This window comes from Manis javanica, chromosome 3, assembly GCF_040802235.1.
Source record: "Manis javanica isolate MJ-LG chromosome 3, MJ_LKY, whole genome shotgun sequence".
Lineage (NCBI taxonomy): Eukaryota > Metazoa > Chordata > Mammalia > Pholidota > Manidae > Manis > Manis javanica.
The window spans coordinates 155,160,727-155,185,490 of record NC_133158.1 but is presented as its reverse complement, the minus strand read 5'-3'; the positions used below and the strand labels follow the sequence as shown (position 1 = coordinate 155,185,490).

The following is a 24,764-nucleotide window of genomic DNA, read 5'->3' as shown; positions in this document are numbered from 1 at the left end:
CCATTAATAACAATATAAGCTTTTTTTCAGCAATTGGAGCCTCTGAAAACCCCTGTGATGAGACTTACTGTGGACCTACTGCAGAGTCTGAAAAAGAAACCAAGGCCCTGGCTGATTTCATCCGCAACAACCTCTCTTCCATCAAAGCCTACCTAACAATCCACTCCTACTCCCAGATGATGCTCTACCCTTACTCCTATGCTTACAAACTCGGAGAAAACAATGTTGAGTTGGTAAGTAGTCATGGTAGTAGATATTGTATTTCATGGTTGAAATTTTTAAAATTCTATTCCTGAAGAAAAATGATCAGAACAATTTCTGGAAGTCCCATGATTGATTTTTGGTAGTAGAAGCAAAAATCTTACTGCAGATTTACAAGGAATCTGAAGTTGGCTAGATGAATTAGCTAAAAGAAATGTATTTTGATGCAGGCAACAATCTCAACATGTGGCATCCTCACTAATCTTAAAAATGTCAATAGTTCCACTTCCTCTTGCTTCACCACAATACTAACTCACATGATGATTTCACGTGCATCTAGAATAATCAACAAAGTTCCTTGATCTCATACATAATCTTAATCAAAAAGTCAATGTTGTCAAATTGCCCTGAGCAAGATTTGACATAGGCAGAGCATAGCAGGTATCATTAGGAATTTGGCACATTTGGCTGATACTAGGTTAAGTAATGAGATCCTAAAATTGCTTATTTCACTTTTTGAACAGGTGAGATACAAAAGTCAATCAATCAATGAACAAACGATGTAAATGGGTCCTTACTAGATACAGAAAATAATGCAAAGAAATGTTATAAATATCCCTGACTCTAACAACTAGCAATTTTGTTGGAGAATTGAGATATGACCACATGAACATTTAAGTAATGTAAGAGTTTTATAACATTCACATTAACAAATATCATACATCAATGCATAAATTTTTTAAATAAGCAGGTTTGAATCCTTCAAACAATATTTCTTTTAATTTATGAAACATCTGGCTGCCAAAAGTTGGACCAATCATCTAAAAAGAACATGCCTAAGATTTAAAGCATTTGGGTTATGCCAAAAAAAACTTATTGCACTTAGACAATGACACAGATATTTGACTTCCCTAAATGCATTAATTTGGAGACCCAGTAACTTTAATAACTGGTCATTGTTGTTTTGTACTTTTAAATTCAGTCTCTCAGAGACCAACTAAAACACGTAATGCTGTAAATATTTTGTGAAGAGCAAAATGGAAAAATAACTCAGCCTCTTAGAATTGATGGCCAATAGTTGGCCAAGACCTTTTCTTTAAAAAAAAAAAATTATTTTTCAAAAACCTTCCCATTTTCCTTACCCGTAGCCAAAAACAAAGGAAAACATCATCAGTTGGAACCATTAAATATTTCAGTTTTCCAGCTATGCTTGATCTGTAAGTGTTCCCAGGTGCTCACAGGCCTGCTGTCCCAGAGATAGGTGTGGTCAGCTCCTAATTCTAGTCCTAGATTTCTGGTCACCAGAGGAGAGGAGGTGGGGGTATGCTGTTTGCTTAATTCATGTGAATATGTTTAAACTGTACTGTATCATAAGAGAAAATGACAAAGTCATGATAGTTAGCACTATTAATTAATGAGTAAAATACTAAAATTAAAATTATAAACCAGAGTAAGTATAAAAGTAACCAATATACCCAGTTTGCTCAATAGCAACTAGTTTTAAATACAAATTCTAAAAAACAAATGCAAGAGAAAAGCTTTAAAAGTGTTCTTTGCAAATGTGCTGCTTCACAAAGTTTTAATACTTTTCCTTATTTTGGAAATGAGCTTAAGCACTTTTAGCAATGAAAGCTTTATAGCCCAGCTGGCTCCATACAATAATAATGTACCATTAGGCTACTCTAAAGTCTATGAATTATCCTTTTTAAAAAAGAATCAAATAAATTCTCTTTAGAATCTCATGAATAATTTTTGCTATTTCCTATGGAAAAAACCCAACAGTCAGAGTTAGTGGGGTTAGTGGGCCAACTCACATGTGCCCCAAGCGGTATGAAAGCATTCCAGCAAAATGTGAGCCACTGAAACTCTTCTCTAAGAAGCACTTCTTCATTTAAAATCAAAGAAAGAGAGATACTAGTAAAAGAGATATTAGAAATTATGTCCTCCAAAATTGTTCTTAAATTCTAATTAACAAAGAAGTGAAATAAGCAATTATATTGAAGTAAGCCATTCATAATCTATTTTCAAAAAAGGTACAAATCACAAAATAATCTTATCTTGGATGTTTATTTTTATAATGACAAAACTAATAAATTCAAGGAAATGTACATGTTACTTATCTTTTCCATAGCATGATAAGACAAGGTGACTACAGTGCAGAAAAACTGAATTGCACTTACATCACATGCATTGATTTTAAAGTTACCTTTATTTACAATTATTTTTTTCTATATTGAACTACTACCTAGTATCTTCAAATAAATATTTAAATCCCACTAGTAAAATCAAAGGTGGATGTTATTTGATTATGTGATTCATTCAGGATCTGAATCTCACTTGGCACCCCAAAGCAACTTAAATCTTTTTAATGACTAGAGATCCTTTCAATTGTTTCCTTATTTTGTATTATTCCAATTCATTTACTTCCTAAGCACATTTTACTAAAACTAATAATGTTATAATAAACCTATGTATAGCCAAAAGAAAATTTGAGTCTCCCAAAAAGAAAAATATTGGCTTTTTCATGGTTTCTATATGTAATATCAAGGGGAAAAAGTAAAAGTCCTGAGCTGGAAAGATGAATGTTCCATCCAAATCTAGTGCCTCCATATTAATCCTCAGTTAGAAAATGTGACCCCACTGTAGAAAAACAAAGGTAGGAAAAGATTAATGAGTTCTTGGCTTACCATCTTATATGTAACTCAGAATTTCCTGAAGGGAATGCAAAGCAGACTTCATCCTGCACAGAATTCAGCTTGGAGAGATAGATAGATAGATAGATAGATAGATAGATAGATAGATAGATAGATAGATAGATAGATAGATAGATAGATAGATAGATAGATAGATAGATATAGATAGATGATTCTAATTTTCTTTATACTTATAAAACTTGTAAGATCATATTTATAGCCAAAAAAGTGCTTCAAAAAGAATAAAACTGAAGGAAATTACTCTGTACTTACATTAGCAGTCTCAGCCCAAATTTAGGCATGTCATAAGTAGAAATCTTTTGATATCTGAGTCATAAAAATTTATGTAGCTTCATTTCTGAAAGATCTTACAGGTAGATTACCTGACAAGTATTCATATCATGAAACAACATTCAGAGGGAGGAAAGACAGAGTTGGGAATGCAAAAAAACAATAAAATGAAAGAATAAGAGAAGCAATAGCATGGATTATGAAGAAGGCTACCCAAATATGTATCTTCAGCAGATCAGTAAAAAATATTTAGAATCATAAAAGTATCTCACATACATAATGCTTTCCAGTTTGCAAATAGCTTTTACACATACTACATTATTTAAAGAAAGAATGCAAAATGTCCTGTGAGTTTCCAATAGCTCATAAACTGTCCAGTTCCTCAGTGTTAATTTCTTCAATATAAAACTATCATTTATCTTCAAAGGAAGTTTTAAGGCCCAGAAAAAATATATACTTATATTTCCAAAATTCTAAAGGATAATGAAATACTGAATTATAAGACCTATTTATTGTTAGAGAAAATAAAAACTAGGAGATACAATTGAAAAGGCTCCCAAAACTACCCATATTTTTGCATTTATTGAACATGGAGAAGCTCCCAATCTTTGGTCCACCTTTCCCCCAGAGAGGCCTACATGGCATTGGTAATAACAAAAATTATTATTATAATACCACTTCTAAATTAAAAAGCAAGAACCCAGAATAATATCTGGCAACTAAGTATCCTAACCCATTCTCCAGATTTACCAAATAGAAAGCTTATATGCACTACACAAAGGTGCAGATTCAGGACATGTGTCTAACATCACATTTCTACATTAGAAGCACAGAATTTTATATCTGGAAATCTTAGATTTCTCTAGTTCTGCTTTCACCTTTTCCAGTTGCGACAATGAAGGCTTGGCTAGCCAACACCAGTAGTAGACACAGCCTTGGGACACACACACAGAAGACACAGAATTTCCTAGGCTGTCCCAATTTCCAAAGACACACACACATATTTGTGTGGCCCTGTTCTATGTTGTTACCCCATGTAGCTGTTCTGCAGAAGAGCAATCATCAAATAAAGTCTTTCACCTTGCAAATACATTATTATTACTCTGTCCCTGGACATTGCTAAGATTTATACTGTCCAGCTAAGATGCCTGACTTCTCAGGGCTAAGTCCTTATGATTCTGACCCATATTTTTATGCCTATATATAAACCAGGAGAAAAATGACAGTCTTTATGAAAAATTAAATTTGACCAAAAGACAGAAATCCATTTCTAAAGTCTAACACCTTCCAGTCCAGTGTCACCTCACCACCTCTTAATTAAAGTTTTAGATAGTGAGTCACCAAGATAGAAATCTGCTGCTCCACCCAAGCATGTGAGCATAAAGCAACACCATGATTAGAGATAAACATAAAAATCAGAGTGAAGAAACGTAATTAGGAGGAGGACAATTGCAGGGCCATGTGCTCACCCAGTCACAGCTGTCGCCATGTCCCTGCTGAATAACAAGAGTAATAAGGCCACAGTCCAGGTTACCAGAAGCTACGGCATAAACATTCACTTCACGAATTTTCTCAGAATTTCTAATCTCACTTATAAAACAAAATATTTTTAAATGATAGTTGCAGAATTTCTTTGATCGGAAAAACCAGTTACTACTTATTTACCATTATATATTTTAAGTGACTTCTTGGCCTGTTAAAATGCTACAGGGCCTGGTCAGGATATGGTTTATCAGGCAACTACAAGAAATTTCACTGAGCACCTTATTAAGTGCTCAGCATAAATCATGGTTACTGCCATTGAGAAGATAGGATTCTATTGAAATGGTAGGACTTGAATATCAGAAACCATGCAAGAGAAGCACAGAATTGGGAATTTCCTAATAGGCACTGCAGTAGGAATTCAAGGCAGGCAATGTGTGATGAAGTTATTCAATGAAAGTTCTAAAGAGAGATACAAACTGTTTTGAGCTTGATGGATGGGCAGAACTTGGGTCACAGAGAAAGATCACGTTTTATCTGACTTACCTTTAAACTAATTTTGTTCCCATCCCTGCCCACAGGGGACATCTGGCAATGGTAGGGAGACGTTGTGTTTGTCAGAGCTGTGGGAGTGCTACCAGCCCCGCGCATCGGAGGCTGAGAGGCGTCCTGCAGGGCACAGGACAGCCCCCACAAAGAATTCTCCAGCCCACACATCAGCAGTGCTGAGGTTGAGAAACCCTGCTTTAAACAAAGATAAGAACAGAGTCGCATTCCTGGCCAAAGGTCCTGGCTTTCACCCTCCTCACAAATAGTTGCCAGTGTTTGCAAATCTTAAACACAAGAGACCCTGTATATCCCTATTATACAGCACTTATTTTTTGATATTTATTTAGAAGAAACACCACCTCCACTAAAAAGAAAAAAAAATCTCTGGACTTGCAACTTCAGCTGATTCATGCTTCACATTCTCCTTGAATTTTAAGGCGCTTAAAAATATGTATACGTATCAGCCAAAGAAGAAATTTGGTTTTCATCAGTGAAAGTATTCCCATACTCCCCACGAGCTCTGCCGAGAGGGCCAGGCTCTGCTCCCCTAAGCCAAGACCTTCCCTAACTCCTTGCCTTTCTCTAATCCAGGGCTTTTCGGCCAGAGCCAACCCTTGTTTATCCTTCCTTTTATCTTAGAAACATATTTGTTTTTTCAAGTCCCACAGGCTTTCTCCTCAGTGTTTGCCTGTAGGTCTTGCAAGCTTCTCCTCTGCACAAAATTATAAAAGTTAAATTTTTCACTTCTCCCTTGACGTAAGTTTCCATTATCACAGGACAGAAGGAAGGAAACTGCAGTTAAAGATCTTTCTGATGCTCCCATTATCACATGTACTCACCAGAGGGGTAATAAAACTCAGGACTTCAAGTTAGAAACAAAGTTCTGAAGAAAACTTCCTTTGACTTGGTTTATACCCCAGAGTCAGTTCGAGGCTTTTGTTTCCTTGAGCTGTGATGCTGGACAGGGGAAGATCAGAAGAGGCAGCCCTACCCCCATGACAGTGGCCGTGTTTGTAGAGGTTGCAGTGAGGACCTATAGCAGTCACAAGACAGGGGCTTCCCAGTCATGATAACTGGGAACACAGGCCAGTGGAAAAGAACACTCTTCCCTTATTCATCCCACAAGCCCCTGGAGCTCAGAGCCTGAAAAACATGACACTAGTTGGTCCTCTGTCTCTTGGGCCTTGAGTTAGGTGTGACATTTTTGCACTATGACCAAGTCCTTTTAAGAAAACAGGTGCATAGTAAGTGGTAGGAAACTCCTATCTGAGGATTAATAAAGGCTGGCCATGTTTGGCCTTGACTGAAAGCAAAGTTTTCTCTGAGCTGATTTATATTTAGTTTCCTTCTGTTCTTTACAATTGGTAAAACCAGCTCCAGCAACACTTCGTTTGAAGTATTTGAAGGCCACAAGAAGTGAAAAAGAGCGCAGGATTTAAAGCAAGAAGAACCTAGCTCAAGTCGGCCACTTATGGGGCTGTGTGCCCCTGGGCAAGGTCTTTTATCCTTTCTGAGTTTCAGTTCTTTTATCTGTAAAATGGGGATAAAAATATCAAGCTCTTATCACGAGCTTTTTGTAAAGGCTAAGGTTTTATGTAAATGGTAGTTCTTATTTTGAACTCATTGAGCAAGGATGTAAGATGTCCCTAAAATGATAAGTTGTATAGAAAGTGGCATTAACTGGAGTTTCAAGATGTGGATCACGCCCTCTCATGTGCTATTGCTTCTGCAGATCTCTTGTCAGCTGTCCTAGTCCCTTTTTACAGAACTATAACAAGGGAAAAGGTTACCTCTCTAACATTTTAGCAAATGCAGGAATCACCTCTCTTTCTTCTATTCCTGGCAGGGGTCAGTCACCCAGCTTGGCTGGAACATTCCCATCAAGTATACTGCCCCACATGGCATTCCATGCTGCTAGAAAACTCTGTGTCAATGAAATGTGAACAGATAATGTTAGGAAGATAAATGGGTAACATTTGTGAAAGTATTTGAACTCTTCAAAAAAAAAGACCCAACACTGATTCCAGGGATTTTTGAAAAGATAATTGGAATTTAAAATATGATATTTTGGTTGATTAATGCCTTTTCTGACTTTTTTTCTCTCCTGGCCTTGGGCTGAGAGAAAGGGTCCACAGATTTCTTTTTTTTTTTTAATTAATGGAAATAAGTAAGGTGCACAGCAGAGGCCAATGTGTAAATATGGTACCCCACCAACCATTACTGTGAGGTACACCACCCTTCCAACAAGCATCCCCAACCTCCCACTCAGGTGTGGGTCACAGCTAATCCTTTGCAGAGCTCAACACCCTGCACCCCCAACCAAACCAAGCCCATCTGTAATGCCCTCAAGTCCTAGAATAAGGGCCAACCAGGTGCTAGGGGCTATGCAACCTGCTGAGGATACAAAATAAAAAAAAGAATCCCTTCCTACAAAGAACTCCACTGGGGGGAAATAGATGCAAAAACAATTGATTATAGCCTAGAGAGGAACTCTGATAGAGGTGTGAGCCCTCACAAGGAAAACGGCTCAGTGTTCTCTAAGGGAGGTAGGGGCAGCTTCACAAAGAGGAAGACATGGAAACCAAATCTGTAGGAATAATAGCAATTCTCCACGTGAACAAAAAGGGAAAGAGGATTCCAATGAAAGGAGAAGGGTACCCAAAGTGATGGAGGTAAGTAAAGGCAGGGAAGGGTGCACAGAGAGGCAGTTCAGGGAACCGTGCTTGGAAGGCACGTGGGAATGAACGCGCAGCAGGGATGCAGCCTGAGAGGGAAGGGAGGGACTAGGCCCCATCCGGTATGCCAGAGGGGAGGCTGGATTCAGCAGAAGCAGAGAGAGCCACTGAAAGGTATGGTGGTGAGGTGATGCTCAGAAGATGATGATGAGGCAGAGAGGAGAGGAGAACGCAGCTGGGGACACGGAGAGCCGAGGCCGAGGCACAGACCAGATGTCCCTGCAATGTGTGTGCACTGGGGGCAGGAACAACATGATGACCTATTTAAGCTAACATCAACCTTACATACTGCTTCAGCATCTATGGCAGAGCAACTGTTTCCAGAAGACGCCAAGGAAGGCTTAGGAAACACTTGGTTATTACTCTAAGGAATGGCAAACTGAACATTTTTGTGTGGCCCTAACAGTAGTTGTGACTAAACTGAGAAGTTGGTAAGTCAAAAGAGATAAGAGATCACAAGTAGGGCCCTTTGGTTTTGCCGGATAACTCAAATATTATGTACACCAGTAAAGGTTGAAGGTCAACTGACATGCGGAAGTTGAATTGATAACAATGATCTTCTTGTCTTAAATCTTCTCTAGTCTTCATAACTTTTCACGTTTCAAACTAATCCTGAAGAATACATATTTCTTTTTTTTCCAGCTTTATTGAAATATAATCGACATATAACATTGTGCAAGTTTAAGGTATACAGTGTGATGATTTCTTACTCATATATATTGCAAAATGTTTACCACATTAGTTAACATACTCTTTACCTCACATAATTACACTTCTGTGGTGGTGGTGAGAACATTAAAGCTCTCCTCTCATAACAACTCCAGGTATATAATACAGTACTGTTAAATATAATCACAATGCTGTATTTGGATCCCTGGAACTTAGAATCATATTCTACCAACTAAAAGTAATAATACAAGGCCTAAGGGGTCGGAAAAATCAGAACAGATGAAAAATTTGAGGAAGGTAACTAGGGCGGAGTAAGAGTGCCTTAGGATCAGAGGCTTTGCTATACAGAAAAGTAACTAACTGCAGAGGTCCTTGGAGGAATGGCAGGTAGAAGATACAGGATAGTTGTAAACATACTGTTTACCTACCAAGAGAATTAGTACCTCACCATGTTTCATATCTCTGAAGATGGCTTTAAATTTGTTTTGAGTATTAGACAATGCTTATAGATTATTATGGTTGCAGTCAGCAATAGGCCCTAAGCTAACAGGAGAGAACACCTAACCCCAAGGGGGTTAGAATGAGATTAAACAATAGGAACTGTACCTTTAGAAGCACAGCTGTAATGATTCTATGCTGTAAGAGAAAGTGCATACTAGTTTATCAGTTTGGAAAAAAGAGGAGTGAAACCTTAAAATTTTCAAGTTACAGAAGAGTAAGTTAGAATAATAAGTTAGTTCTAAGACACTGATCACATCATTTCTGTGGAGCAGAAAATGAAGATTTAAGTTTTATAATTCTTTTTAGATTTTCTAACTTGCCACTTGGTTGATTAAGCATTAACTCCTTGGGAGCTGGGATCCTTGAGGTCCTAGAGCCAGGCCCTGGGCAATGTGATGTAAAACTCTGTTACACTGGTCTTACTATCAGTATAAGGGCTAAGAGAAGTTGTTACTTTGTAACAATAGGATTATTATGATTTTATCACCAACCTCACAGGTTTCCATGCATATGATAAAACATCATTATGATGCTAGAGTACAAAATATTGCTAGTTTCATAACCAGAATGAATTATGGCTAATTGTCCTATACTAAGTAACCAGATTTTCAAATCTGTATTCCTCAGACAGCCAAGTCAGGCCTTGCCTTTCAAGTCATTTCAACAGGCAGTATGTCAGTGGACATCTGTGGTGCAGGGAGCACTTGGGGGCAGATCCCTTCTCCTTGCAGGGGGCAGGAGGGCAATGGGTGACATTGTTTCTAAGAAAAAAAGAAAATACATAATACTTGCTACTTCATTTTTATTCTGGAATTCAAATGTTCTGCATTAATAAATAGAATGTTCTCTAATTTTTCAGTCTAAAAATCTTCCAAGATGCAACTACCCCTCATCCTTGGAAGTGCCAATTCCCAAGCATTTCTGTGCTAGCACAGAATGGTGCACTGATCATCCATCCAAGCGTTCATATATATAGTTTCTAATATTCCTGCCTCAACTCCCATAGCTTTATCTTGGCATTATAACCTGCCACATTTCTAGGTGGTTTTTGTTTTGTTTGGGGCTATTTTATATGTTTATTTGTTGGATTTTTGTTTGTTTGCCTGTAAAATAGGAGGACAACCTCTTTGTACAACTCTTAAGACCCCCTTGCCTCCTTCTTTCCTCTTACAAGCTTCAGAGACGAGACAGAGTTGCCAAACTAATATTGAGACATGACCTAACTCTCAATACACAGTGCCATTTACTACATCGATAAATGTGATACCTGTGACAGTTACAGACCACGATAGCCTCAGTTCTCTAGCCTCAACTAGTGTTTTCAAAAATATGTTTAACAAACCTAAATAAGAATTCCAGGGGGAAAGATCAATTAAACTCTTTGTAAAATAAAAATTAAAAAAAATAGTAAAAGATTGTCCTCTGACTAAAATAGAACTTATTGCACTGACCCATGCTTTACTGCAACAATGACTTAAAATAAATGTCTGATATTTTGATAAGGGTGATGGTAACATGGGTGTATACACTAGTAAAATCCATTGATCTGTGTACTAAGATTTGTGCATTTTATTATATGTACCTCAATATTAAAAAGAAGAAGAAGAAGAAGAAATGTAAGGACTTAATTCTAAAATAACAGGGTAAGAAGAATGCTTATCATCTACAGAGTTCCAATATTCTCAGTGTCCAACTGGACAACCATTAAGTGTCTAGTCCTGGGCTTGACCCGGGAACCACTGAGGTAAAAGACAGAAAAAGTCCCTGAGGACTGAGGTGCCAGAAAATAGTATGGATACAATATGCCACATTCTGTGCATCACAGAGGGAAGCTCCGAGTGAGTGCTTAGGGGGGTTATTAGGGAAGACATCCTTTCACAAGAATCACTCGGATCATACAACTACATTAGCTGGAAAAATTGGGATGGGCACTGAATAACCCATACTGTGACTTACACGTTTTCAGCATCTTACAGAAATGTACAGGTATTTGTCTGTTTGTCAGTAAGTACTTTGTCTATTCACTCACTCACTGCTGGTTCTTTTGCAGAACACCCTGGCTAAAGCTACTGTGAAAGAACTTGCCACACTGCATGGTACCAAGTACACGTACGGCCCAGGGGCTACAACAATCTGTGAGTCTTGGCTTCACAACTGTGCAAAGAGACCACATCCTAAAAAGGCTACAAATGGATTCCTTTCTGATCATTGCAAGCACATGGCTTTTGCCTGACCATGAATTTTTTATAAAATATGCCATCAGTTTTCTGTTCAGCAAAAAAGGGAGAAAAAAATCCAATTCAACATTTTCTCTCTACAAACATCTATTGAGTATCTACTGCATTCCAGGCCTTCACTGGATGCTGGGGAGAAAGGAAGGAAAGATGGAGAGATGGCACAAGGGGAGGAAAAAGGGGAAAAGAGGGGCCAGCACAGTTTTCAAAGAAGCCACAGTAGCAAAGCAGGAAAAGTGAGCATCAGGGAGCTCAGAGACAGGCAGACACACAGGCAAGAGCACACTCAAGCACACCCAACCCGCTGTGCAGTGTCAGGGGTGACTTCCCAGAACAATGACACAGAAGCTTTACCTGGAGGGAAAGTTCTGGAAGGAAGCATAAAGGAGTGTTTTTCTGGCTAAACAGGGCTACTTAAGCCTCAAGCCACTTGCAAGGGGTAATGTCGACCCCTCTGACCAGTCCCTTGCTGTGAGCAGGCAGGCAGCAAGAGACACATGGAGACATGGTGAGGGAATTAGGTAGGGGCTGACCCCCCAGAGTTTAGATTTCACGTAAATACTGAATTGGGGAGGCTCCAATCCTAAGGGTTTTTTAAGCTTGTGAAGAATACTGTTTTCCGTATTCTTGTCCTTTTTGAAACTGCTTTCAATCAGATGGAGTCCACTATTGTCTCAAGGGTGTTCTAGCAGAAATAACCACCTATTCATATATTGTGAACTTCTTACATGTTTTATTCAGACTAGTGTAATGGGACTTCTTTTTCTATTACATTTAAGCTGTTGGAAGGCAGGGGCCACATCTTTCCTTTGTCCCGGTGGCATCGCCAGAGTTGAGCCCAGCGCCTGCTGTTAACTGAATGAGTAACGGAATGAACACCCAATCTATCCACACCACATGCTAGACCCTGAGGAAGCAAAAATGAAGACCCCACCCTGCCCTCAGGCTGCTCCAATTTCATCATTTAGCATATTTTCTACAGAGCTTGGAGTTCTTTCCTATCAACAATAATCATAGAGCTTTCCTTATTTTCCTAGAAGATAAATATTTTTCCCCAGAAATTATATTTTGTAAGCAAATTACATGCCTTTTAGTTTACCATGGCATACAAGCACAGTGACAAGTTTATATTATATTACACATTACATACCTCCTGGGGCATTAAACACATCATTCCCACTAAGTAGGTTTAGAGGTAAAATTGAACTAATTTTTTAAACAGCACCTATATCTCTTATGATCGAATTTTCTAGATAAGTGGCCTATCTATAATATTTTGCACAGTGAAACATTTCTAATTCTAAAAGGAAGCTGGCATTTTTTAAAATTTCCTGCCTAGATTTAAAGTGGTTTTCTAACTGTTATTTGTACATTTCAGATCCTGCTGCTGGGGGCTCTGACGACTGGGCTTATGACCAAGGAATCAAATATTCCTTCACCTTTGAACTCCGGGATAAAGGCAGATATGGCTTTGCCCTCCCTGAATCCCAGATCCAGCCAACCTGTGAGGAGACAATGTTGGCAATCAAGTATGTCGCCAACTACCTCCTGGAACATCTGTACTAGTCAAGAATGCTAAGAGCCTTATTTCAAAGGGCTCACTCTTTGTTTCTTTTCTATCCTGAATTCTTTTTTTTGCCTAAATGTTTTCCAAATCCCAATCTTTCTTTTAAGCTTCCAAGTCTATTAAACTAGTTGGATCTTTTAATATTGATCATAATAAAAGTGAATCATTGTAACTGGAAAATCTGACAGATTCTCTACTTCTGTGGGGGGTAAACGATGTAAACAAATAACTAATGAGCCACGTGATGATATTGGGTCAGCCATCCAGGAGTTAAAGTCCTTGGGGTGCTGGCCAACACTGGCAGAGTGCAGAGATGCACAGGTTATAATGGGGTACTTGTGAGGAAGAAGAAATAGAAGGACAAATTCAGAATTATAAAACTCAATATAGGTAAAAAGACACCACCTTGGTTTAGCTTTCAGCTTAGCCCATTCCAGTTATTTTGTAAACTGTCTACAATGCCAACCACTTTGTAAGCAACCGAGGACTTAGCAATGGAAAAGAAAAATAACATTTCTGCCCATGGTTGTATAAGCCATGTAGGAAGACAGATACCAAACAAATAGTTCAATATTTAATTAATTATTTAATAATTCAGGATTGAATTGACATTAAGCAAGTAAGTGCTAAGCAAACTACATAAAAAGAACATAAGGAGGTCTCCCTACCTGATTTGGGGAGAAGACTCTCTCAGGAGTGATGAGACCTGACAAGTAAGTTACAAGCAGTTAGATGAAGGGAAGCACCTCTTTCAGGCCCTGTGACTGTTCTGAGCCTGGAAGAAGAAGGCAGAGAGTGTGGAGCTTAGAGAGTTGAGGAAAGGAGGTCATGAGTAGGGGCTGAGGAGGGAAGTGGGGACCACGTCAGGCAGGGCTTAGACGCATGGTAAGGATTTGGAATACTGGTCTAAGAACAGTGGAAAGCCATGGAAGAGATTAAGCTCAAATGACATGATCAGAGTTCTTAAAACACCAACTGGGCTAAGGTGTGAAAAGCAGATTAGAAGTAAAACAAGAGGGTACCAAAGACCCTGGCTGCACCTGTTGGGCCTTAAATTAAAGAAACAAAAACCACCCTATAACTTGAAGTTTTTCAGAGTTAGAACTGAATATGCTAATGTTGGAAAGTATTGTGTAAGTCAAATTCTAAAATAATATGTATTTAGTCATAATTTCAAGGCATCTCTTACTTTAAAATCATAGAACAAAATATTACTTGTTCTTTTCTATGTGGATTCAAATAAAACAGAATTCTATATCTAGTAGGTTAGTATGTTTCATATGCTAAAATACTACTAACAATGTTACATCAAAAAATAAATCCTTCGAAATAACAATGCTTTGGAAGTTGTCAAGACAAAGAATGATTAACTGCATTAATTGTCCACTAGGTGGTAGTAGTGCAGCTGCTACAGTTTGTCCAGCAGTTATTTTCAAAGTAAGTAGTAATACATCAATTAACTAGGCAAACAGACTCTAAAGTACAAAAAAAAAAGAATTCTTGTGAAATCTTAAGCAGTACTGGTGGAAATTTTTAAAAAGGGATGTAATTTAGCTAAATTTTCTCTCCCCCATTCTATTTACATTATATTCATGTTGTTAACTGGACAGCTACCTAAGTGAAGTTATTTTGCTGGAGGTGTATCATTCATTTCACTGATAGTTCCACAGGACACTCCCTTCCCCTGGTTCTAGCAGGTTAACACTGACCTCTAATTAAGGGATGCTGTGGCCCAAAGTTCAGAAGTCATATGGGTAAAGCATAAAAAACCCTCCAAAGTCCCTAAATGGAGTGCTTTAAAACAAAAATTAGGAATATATATGGGCTTTTCAAAAATCCAGAGAATAAGGAAGCAAACATGCAAATATTCTCACTTAAAACCCCATGTATGCAAGATTTCCTGCACCAGAGACATTTTTGCTATGTCTCTTGCCAACTGAAAGATAACAGCTAGTTGGCTAGAAGTACCACTTGCCTTAGCTAAAGGGAGAAAAGACAGAAAGAGGAGTCTTCTTTAATGCTTCCTCATGCAATAGTACTGTATGCCTTACTGCCTGGTTGACCAGAGTGCGGAGGGTCTCTGCCCAGCCTTCCCCGCCCAGGAGCCCCTGGATGTAAGGGCACCTCTCCTCCTCCCTCTTAACTTACTGGCACACTGAGAGCCTAGGACAGGCTCTGAGTCCTTCCTCAGTCCCAAGATTTCATCTCCCCAGAGCAGCAATTAACCAACCACACCGGAATCTTTCCTGTTTCAAACAGTATTATAACAAAATAGCAACCAGTAGTCCAGTCTGGAATATGGGAGCTCTACTCAGCCAGAATCCCATCCCATGTATTCATCTGCTTTTTCCAGGTTATGACGGGGTACGTGTGAGGAAGAAGAAATAGAAGGGCAAATTTAGAATTGTAAAACTCAATATAGGTAAAAAGACCCCACCTCAGTTTAGCTTTCAGCTCAGCCCATTCCAGTTATTTTGTGAACTGTCTACAATGCCAACCACTTTGTAAGCAACTGAGGACTTAGCAGTGTGTTCAAGAAATGGTCTATATGAATTGGTCTAAGACAAGTTCAGGAATAGAAGGAAGACAGGAGGAACCAGGACAGTTACAGAGGTTATTTGGGGGCCAAATGAGGTCTGGATGAGCCTCTTAGGTGATCACACCTGAGCAGGTAGTCACTCCCCCTCTAGCCAGGTCAGACACTGCCTGAATCACACACCATGTCTTTGTTCAGAAATGCCATCACTCTATCAATAAATGAAGACAAGTTTCTCTGCCACATTTTGCAGGGCAGATTCATAACAATGTTAGAAACCCAATATCCACAACTAAAAGCAAAAAACTTTTCTTTCAATATATCCTTTCTGAGACAGCTAAAGGTACTCCAGAAGTTTATTGGATTCAATTTAAAGATAGAGAATTATTTGAAAGATTCTAGTGAATCACAAAAGAATTTTCATTTCCATTTTACAGGACACTTCTTTTAAAGTGATACTATTTGAAAAATAGGCAAAACGGTTTAAAAAATAAGTGATATTTTAAACTGGGGCTAGATAGACACTACCACAAAAGTCCTAGAATGCAAAGATCCAGAAAGATGGAAAATTATTGCCATGTGAAGCAGTCAACTTTAAATCTCTTTTTAAAGACATAATTTTATCTATCAAGCATTACAATGTCTTAAATAGCCAGCCTAAAATGATATGGTACCCAACAACTATTCATCCTTCTCCATACATATGCCAAAGCCCTTTATAAATCTTGATTCAGTAATATAAGATTGCACTACACTATGCCTGCCAAGATATCATAGCTGTTCTGAGAAAAAGTTCCAGAATATTCTTGAAATTCATCTATTGTAAAATTTGTTCCTCAGAGGATAGATAGACGGGAGGAAAGGGAGGTCTTAAAAGCATCACTTGTTTCTCCTATTCCAGAAACAGGGAATGTTGTCAATATGCAACAAATGTTAAGAAGTCAAAGATGATTTATCATCAGAATCTTGCCCGAAAGATACAAGAATCTTTTAAACATTTACTTAGATCCCAAAAAAAAACCAGAAGTATCCTTCCTAATTGACCTGAAAACAGACACAGAAGCCTTCTCTACACTGTCTTTGTGGCACAGAAAAAGACTTAAAGAAAATATATCAGAATGTTAGAATTAAGGGTGATTTCTATTACCTTCTTTCAACTTTTGTGTATTTTGCTAAATCATTTTCACTGGGCATTATTACCTTTACAAGCAGAAAATAAAATGCCAAAAAGCAAAGCCATAATATTAAAAACTTTTTCTTGAAGTAGTCCACATTAAAACAAATACAGAGATATTCCACCCATAGCCACACTTTAATCTACCACATGAATATACTGATATTCATCAGTTCTGCAGCCTGACCATGGCCAACTGTAAGTCTGTTTACAGAACCTGACCATTTTATCAACTGCCTAGAGGGCACAGGCATGCTTTTTAGTAACCACCGTTCACCAAGTCCCTTATACATGCTGTTTCACCTAGCCCTCACAGCCACCTATTAGAGTGCCATTTGCATCCCTGTTTTATAGATAAGGAATCCTAGATGCAGGATGATGAGGCTGCCTGCTCAGAGTGAGTGTTTGGGAGTCACTCTGAGATTCCAGCTAACCCCAAAATCAAGCTCTTCCTTTTCCTCTGCACCCCAGCAAAAAACACGCTTAGAAGCAATGGAGCATTTGTTTTGAGAGTTTCTAGCATTGATAAGCTTGTCCACTGTCAAGAACATGAAAGCATTTGTAAAACCCTCTTCCTCTTACCTGCAGGGCTGGCAAGGGGAGCGGCCTGGGGGAGGTGTCCTGTCACACGCCTGTCGGGTGCAGAGGAATGAAGCTAGGGCAATGCACATGTAACAGGGGCATCTCCCTGACAACATTATTTTGATAATAAAAATATACAACCATGACTGTGAGAAGTTTCAAAGATGACCGTGTATACATTAGTGAATGGGAAGAGAGCATTTTCAAAAGGAAATGCTAAAAAGTTATATGATTAGGTAAATTCACCCACTTCTATAGGTTACATATAATTCTGGGTTAAGGGGTTGCCTTCTCTCAAATAATCTGTGATTAACTGAGTTGTGTTGAAGACTTAAAGACCCCTCAAGAAATTGCTTAAAATGGTCTATAAAATGACTTATTGTTCATTCAGCTTTCAAAAAGCATTTATTGGGCACTTAAGGCATCCAGACCCTGAAGAGAGCAGCCAACGAACAAACCTCTGATCAAGCATACCGTCCTGCCCCCAGGAGCTCTCTGGCTGCTTCTGGAAGAGGGGTTCCCACTGAGGAGGAGGGAGGAGAAGGGGAAAGCTGAGGGTGACGTGAGTGCTTTAGCTCTTTCTTTACAGTGAAAATACAGCAAAAAGCTCTTTCTTGACAAGAAAAAGGCAAAGCAAATAAGGCAAAAAATATAAAATCTACATGGTGAACACATCCATGTTTTCCAGATTACTTACGGTGTTTTTAGTATACCCAAAATATTTTTTAATTTAAATGTTTTAAATTTAACAATTTGCAACGTGGCTTCACAAACGAATTTTATGTTAAGGATCACGCACCAAGGTTGTATTACCAGATACCCAAATTCATCTCAGGTTCCAAATGCAAATTTAAACTGATTCCTTCCATCATTCAATTCAAGCAAATGGTAGAGCAGCATTTTAGAAAAAAGAACTGGGTTCAGATCTCAACCCTGTGAATATACTAGCTCTGCTACCTTGGGCAAATTACCTACTAAAAAAGGAATCTGCCTCCCATATTATCTGTAAAATGGGTATTTCTGATTGTACAAAGCACGTGAGGAACATGGCATTGTGTCTGCCACAAACTGGGCATTTAGCATTGTGTTGCCCACCTGCCCCCCACTCTCCCCAACGATGAAGAGCAGGAGGAAGAAATATCTGGCTCACCAGAACCCTAAGAGGAAATCAGCTGCTCATCCAGATAAGAGCCGAAGCATAAAACTGGAAGAGGGTCTTGGGGCAAGCAGAGAACCATGTGGTTCATCCTGCCCGTGGGTTTGATGGCTACCACCATGGCGATTGCTCCTGTCCACTTTGACAGGTAAACCTCACTGCCCTGTGCTCCTGTCTGTGTCCAGGATTACAGTTTACATTTTCCATGTTTTGCATTCTTAAAGGGAGAAGGTGCTGTGCGTGAAGCCCCAGGATGAAAAACAAGAAAACATTATAAAAGATTTGGCCAAAACCAACCAGGTAAGGCATTTAGGAGGATAATTTACCTTTTATTTCTGTTACCTAAAGCCTGCTTCTTCTGTATTTTATTTTTAAAGCCCACAGAGCTACCAGAGACAAAGACAGGGGCATGTAGCAGGAGATACTTGGGAATTCAGCCAATTGAAGCAAGATGCCACTTTCACATCTGTCAGGGCCTCTTTCCCTCCGTGCTAGTCTCTGGCTCACTCCATTCTCACTCTCACCCTGACCTCCACGTTCTGTTAAAATTACAATAACATCAAGGTACTGGCTGACTGGTAGCATCAAGGTACTCATTGATATCAAGATGTAGTCCTTCCAAAGAGTGGATCCATTTTAAAAGGAAACAAAGTTAGATCAGTTTTGTAAAAATTCAACAGGCTAACATAATCATTTTATCATTTATTCACCTGCTCCTGTACACAAGGCATACTGCCAGCCACCTTACATACATCATTTCAAATTTTCCAACAAATTTTCAATGACAGAGTCATAACTTAACCCATTTAAGACAAAAGAACTGGGTTCAGATCTCAACCCTGTGAACATACTAGCTCTACTACCTTAGGCAAATTATTTACTAAAAAAGGAATTTGCCTCCCATACTATCTGTAAAGTGCATATTCCCAATTGTTCAAAAACAGTAAATTAAATGACCAAGATGACACATCAGATTTAAAACCAGAACCAAGTCTAGGCTTTATTCTAGCCACACACACCCTTAACTTCACATCAAATCAATCAAAAGTTCTGCCTATCCTCATTGCCAAGTATAGCTCTGTGGTCTTAGGCAAGTTACTTAACCTCTATGCATCTCAACTGCTTCCTCTATAAACTGGGGATAATAATCATACCTACCTCTTATGCTTGTTATAAAGACTAAGTGAGATAATATTTGGGTAACAGTCAGAAGTGGGCATTGCCATAATAAGCACTCTAGAAGCTTCTTCTATTGGTATCGCTGCGGCATTTGCAGTCCTTCAAGATCTGCCAAACTGCCAGCCTCTGCAGGCTCCTGCTCCCCCACCCCCTTTCTTGCCCTTTGAGCTCCATAAACACCAAAAATTCACCCACACTGGCCTCGCACACATTCTGAGGGAGGAATGCATTGCCTTTTCTACTTGGCTGACACCTTATTCTTCAAGACCCAGCTCCGGCAACGTCTCGTGCAGGAAGGCTTCTCTGTCCATCGACTCTCATGACCCAGTTTAAGTTGATTCTTGTGCTCCTGCAACACCTTGTACTTGCCCCTGGCATGGGTCAGCATGTTGGGAATGCACAGAAGGCTCTCTCTCCCACATTAAAAATGCTTCTCGTAAGTCTTTTGTTAGCCTCTACAATGCTGACACCCAGCTCTGTGCCTGGTGCTTAATAAATGCTCATCAAAGTTCACTGAGCCCTAAACTTTTGCTCCCATTACCCAATTAGAACAGAGAAGTTGCTAGTATGATTATATGGCCCTGCCTAACTTGCCTTTAAATCATACTGTATCTCACATATCTCCAATTCATGCTGTAACTATAGCTTTTTGATCAAAATAAACCAATAAATCTTGATTGGCTCATAGCATCTCATATCAGCACATAACTGATTAACCCAGAGGTAGAGTGGGATTCACCTACAGAACAGTCTGGCAGATTTAGATATATGCCTACAGGAATGGTGTGATGGGTGGAAATTGAGCGTTTCTTTCACATTTCCCAGGCTGGGCAGCTGAACTTCATTTGGTTTCACAATAGAGTATGATTTTGAACAACAAGAACTTGAATCTTCTCAAAATTGTATTAATCTGAAAGCTATCCTTCTGGGCCCATTCACCAAATTTTTGAAATTCTCAGCTACAGGAAGAAAAATAGCAGGGAATCAGCAGTAATTAAATGCCTGAATGTCCCAGACCTCAGACCCATTTCACAGTCTTCACAACACTTCCAATGGAGTCCTGTAAGCCCCAATTTTTAGAGGACATAGCTGAAACTCAAAGAGTATTAGTAATTTGCCAAAGCGCACACTGCTAGAAAAACGACAGGACTGGGATTACACCTACTATTGACACAAACTTGCCAGGAATTCCAGAGTTTACAGGGACATCTGGTTTTGAGGACTGGATGCAGTGTGGGGCGAAGGCAGGGGAATATTTTTAATCATGTTCCCAATTACAGAGAGTTGCTCTGACTAAATCTATTAAGAAAAACCCCAATCAATCCCAAGATGGTGGAAACAAACAGATTAACCAAAAGCTGCTCATTTTTTTGCATTTACAGACACCATATCCTGAAAAAGTGACCAGGGCAGATGGTTTCTTTCCCATCCCCTAATATTCAACAGTTCTTACATATATTTGCAAAAAGCTCATAAGCTTCTTAAAAGAAGGGCCCTTACCTTCTTTAGGTCAAATTGAACCCTAAATTCCTTTTGTGATGTATGGTACATAGCCTAACAGATACGTGTTGAGTCAGCAAATAAACCACTGTGACTAACAACTTATCTCCACAGTTTGACTTCTGGTATCCAGACGCCACCCACCACATAGCTGCTAACGTGACAGTCGACTTCCGAGTTAGTGAAAAGGAATCCCAATCCATCCAGTCTGCCTTGGAGCAAAATAAAATGCACTATGAGTAAGTCCTATGCAAATAATCAAATGTGTCAGATATTCATACTTTGGGAGTCTTGAAATTGATAGGGAAGTACTATTTTTTTAATTGGACCAAAGTTCACTCTGTGAGAGACAATTTACAGTTCCAAACAGACTATTGAAGCCTGCTAATGAGATAAAGAGATCAAAAGTGGCCACTCCACTGCATCTTATGTTTGCTCTGATCTACAAGAATAACAATTACCTACATCTGCCATCTCTACAAGCCAGCCCCTGGTAAGGACTGAGTGCATGTGAGCAGGCACAGATGGCTTGGCCACACTCACCCCAGGCAGGTAATCAGCCAGAGCTCAGGTGCTACTGGTGACTTCCACCACATTCTTGTATTTGAAGTCTTACGATACATAAAAGGAGACCTAAATAACAGTGCTCACCTTTGAGATGTGGGAATATAAAATATATACTAAATAAAGAATTCTCTATGAAAGAAATTCTTCCTCAGAGATTGCAAAAACAGTGCAATAGAATAAGACCTAAATCCAACAGGAGAGAATTCTCAAATGGCCAAAGATACAGAAATGAGTCCTTATGGTCCCAGAGAGAAATAAGAGGAAATCAGAATTTACTGAGCACCAACCATGACCAGGCACATCTGGGTCCTGGGGCAATGAAGCCCAGTGATGAATATCACAAATCAACACATAATCTAGAAAACAAAATTGGTTTTCATACTTTGAAACATTAGTAATTTTCTGTACTAAGGGGTCCTCTGCCAACTCCCCCAGCCTTGTAACCCCAGAATTTACCTTTACTGAGATCTTCACTGCCCAAAACACTGCTAAGCACTAGTTCTTTCTCACTTGCTATTTCATGCCTACCTGCTACCTAACTTATTGCTAAAATTCAAAAGGCCTCCTCCTGGCTGGGACAAAGATCCTATAATGTCATATTTCAGAGCGGTAATTTATTGCCACTCATCACAATTTGATTATACTTATGATACTGTTATAATAGCCTTCTTAAATATAAACTCTATTGAAATTAAGGAAAGGCATGCAAGACAAGTAAACAAAAATGCATTCTTTTTCCTGGCTTAATGGCTTAAAAAGTAGCAGGCTATTATTTGTGGTTGTTGTTGATCACCATGTTTTTGCTGTTTTTGCAAAGGGTTGTGAAACAAATACAGAAGTAAATAAATGGAGAGAACGTATTCAAAATTAACTTATGCCAGCTTTTAACTCTTTCTAATTAATAAATGGATGTATGCTTTTCTATTGTCTTATAAATTGTTAGAAATAAACAATTTATAAGTATACCTACAAGACTGCAGAAATTAGTAGTGTGTTATGGACTCTGCTTACCCCAAGGTTCAGCTGATATTTCAATTCTTTCATCTAAAAGAAATCTCCCCTCCACCCTATCTACCCCTTGGTGACTATCTTGATTTACTTCACAGCCAGGTTTTTCAAATGTATTGCTTCAATTATGACTTCACACTCTTCATTTTACTTCATTAATATAGACCTGACCCAGTTCTTTGTAAGAATTCAGCTAATTCTTACAAAATACCTAGCCCAAGCTAAAATAAATTTTAGCTGGCCAATTTTATATAATTTGTTTGAACAGCAAGGTAAAAATGAAGTATTATGTTTTCCTAAATATCCTGGTAATATAGACCAAAAAGCTAGTTGCTTGACATGGATGTGGATAGTAGAATAAATGACTGTGACAGAAGAGACCTATGCAGGTGGCATCAAATAGGTCCCATCAGCCCCCCGCCACCCCCTTCCCACTTTGGTCCTCTAGGTTTCTCCTAGCCTGAAACAATTCTGACTCAAACAGGTCTACATTCAGATCCTCACAAAAAGTGTGTTTTTCACTTTGTGTTACGCCAAGATACTTCCTTGCTATTTGCATCAACAACGAAAGTGTTAAACTACCTATAAAAATTAGTTTATCTAATTAGGACATGATTTCTAGAAATTGGCTCAAATTAGCCACAGTTGTGGGAAAGCCACATAATTAAATAGTTACCTTCCTCAGAAATATAAATATGTAAAGTGATCTATGCAGACAAGAACTATTTAAAATCTTGTCTCCAAGTACTAATTATATAGATAATTTTATTTGCATATTAATTATATGTGTTACTTCATGTCAGTCAGTAACAGAAGAGAGCTCTAAGAACAGAAACATCTGGTTGGACCCAGGCACTAGCCTGAATAAAACCACATTAATAGGCTGGTTTGACACAATGATTTACTTAGACACCCTTCATTAGACAGTGCATATAAACCACTATTTAGTTTAAAGCATCTGTGTGTGACATATTTTAATTTTCAGAAAATTAAATTACTAAGATTTGATTTTAAAGTAGCATGTTTGTTTCCTCTTTTTTACACTTTTACAAAATCATAAAAGGCTAAGTCCAAAAAAACAAATAATATGTATATACTATCATACATGAACAGACTGGTAAATAAGTGTCTGAAGGGAAGGAAGCACATACATCAGACTGTGCCTAAAGAAGCAGAAGCCATATTTAGACGGAGCAGTTAAAAACCCCACTGTTTGTACTAATTTTTAGATATTTGTATTTTAGACATTTTAGATTATCTTTTCTTTGATCAAAAGATAAATTAGAAAATAAAGAGTTATCAATGAAAGGAATTCAGAAAACTATTAATATAATAGAACTCGAATGATACAATTAAGATCTTATTAAATCAACATAAGATTATGTGAGAAATGCAAAAGAGATCTACACTAAGCTGACACAGTGATCAACACTTCATATTAATATCTAATGACCAATATAATGTTTAGTCAGACACAAATTCATACTGCAAATATATACACAGTCCTATCACATAAGTATTTCAATCTAACAAATCATTCTCTTGACTCACCCCATTCATTTTTCCTTCTGCTCTACATTTTTATGTATTACTTGCCCAAGAGTACAACAGGTTATGACTTCACACTCTTCATTTTACTTCATTAATATAGACCTGACCCAGTTCTTTGTAAGAATTCAGCTAATTCTTACAAAATACCTAGCCCAAGCTGTTACAAATGTCAGAGATGTTGGTCATGGTGGAAAGCAGAACTCTATGACACATAAGAATGTGAATTTCAGAGTGAGGCTGTCTGGGTCCAGTCCAATTTAAACCATGCATTAGAATTTTTTGGGGGGTATCATTAATCTACGATTACATGAGGAACATTATGTTTACTAGGCTCTCCCCTTCACCAAGTGCCCCCCACAAACCCCATAGATATTTAACATTGAAAATTTATTTAACTTTTATCCACCTCATTTTCATCATCTTTAAAGTAGTGGTTCATAGAAGCTTCATGAAGACTGGGACCATAAAATCATTCTCTGCCAGGTTTCTTTACTACTACAAGAAGAGGAAAACCAGTTATACAAATGCTTACATGAGTGCATGCATGCACATGCACACAGTCACACACACACACACACACGGCGCAACA

The 24,764-nt window shown here is 38.4% G+C and overlaps 2 protein-coding genes across 2 annotated transcripts in view; both read left to right on the top strand.

Moving 5' to 3' along the window:
- CPB1 (carboxypeptidase B1) overlaps window positions 1-13,015 on the top strand; it is a 32,608-nt gene extending 19,593 nt beyond the window's left edge. Inside the window, exons 9-11 of the mRNA XM_017647088.3 lie at window positions 31-233; window positions 11,172-11,256; window positions 12,734-13,015. Of these exons, the coding sequence (XP_017502577.1) occupies window positions 31-233; window positions 11,172-11,256; window positions 12,734-12,921 (476 nt within the window). The 3' untranslated portion in view covers window positions 12,922-13,015. The remainder of the gene's footprint in view (window positions 1-30; window positions 234-11,171; window positions 11,257-12,733) is intronic.
- A 5,390-nt stretch (window positions 13,016-18,405) lies between these two features.
- Window positions 18,406-24,764, top strand: part of CPA3 (carboxypeptidase A3) — a 44,521-nt gene continuing 38,162 nt past the window's right edge. The window contains 3 exon segments of the mRNA XM_017647102.3: window positions 18,406-18,518; window positions 18,595-18,670; window positions 21,164-21,288. Of these exon segments, the coding sequence (XP_017502591.3) occupies window positions 18,451-18,518; window positions 18,595-18,670; window positions 21,164-21,288 (269 nt within the window). The 5' untranslated portion in view covers window positions 18,406-18,450.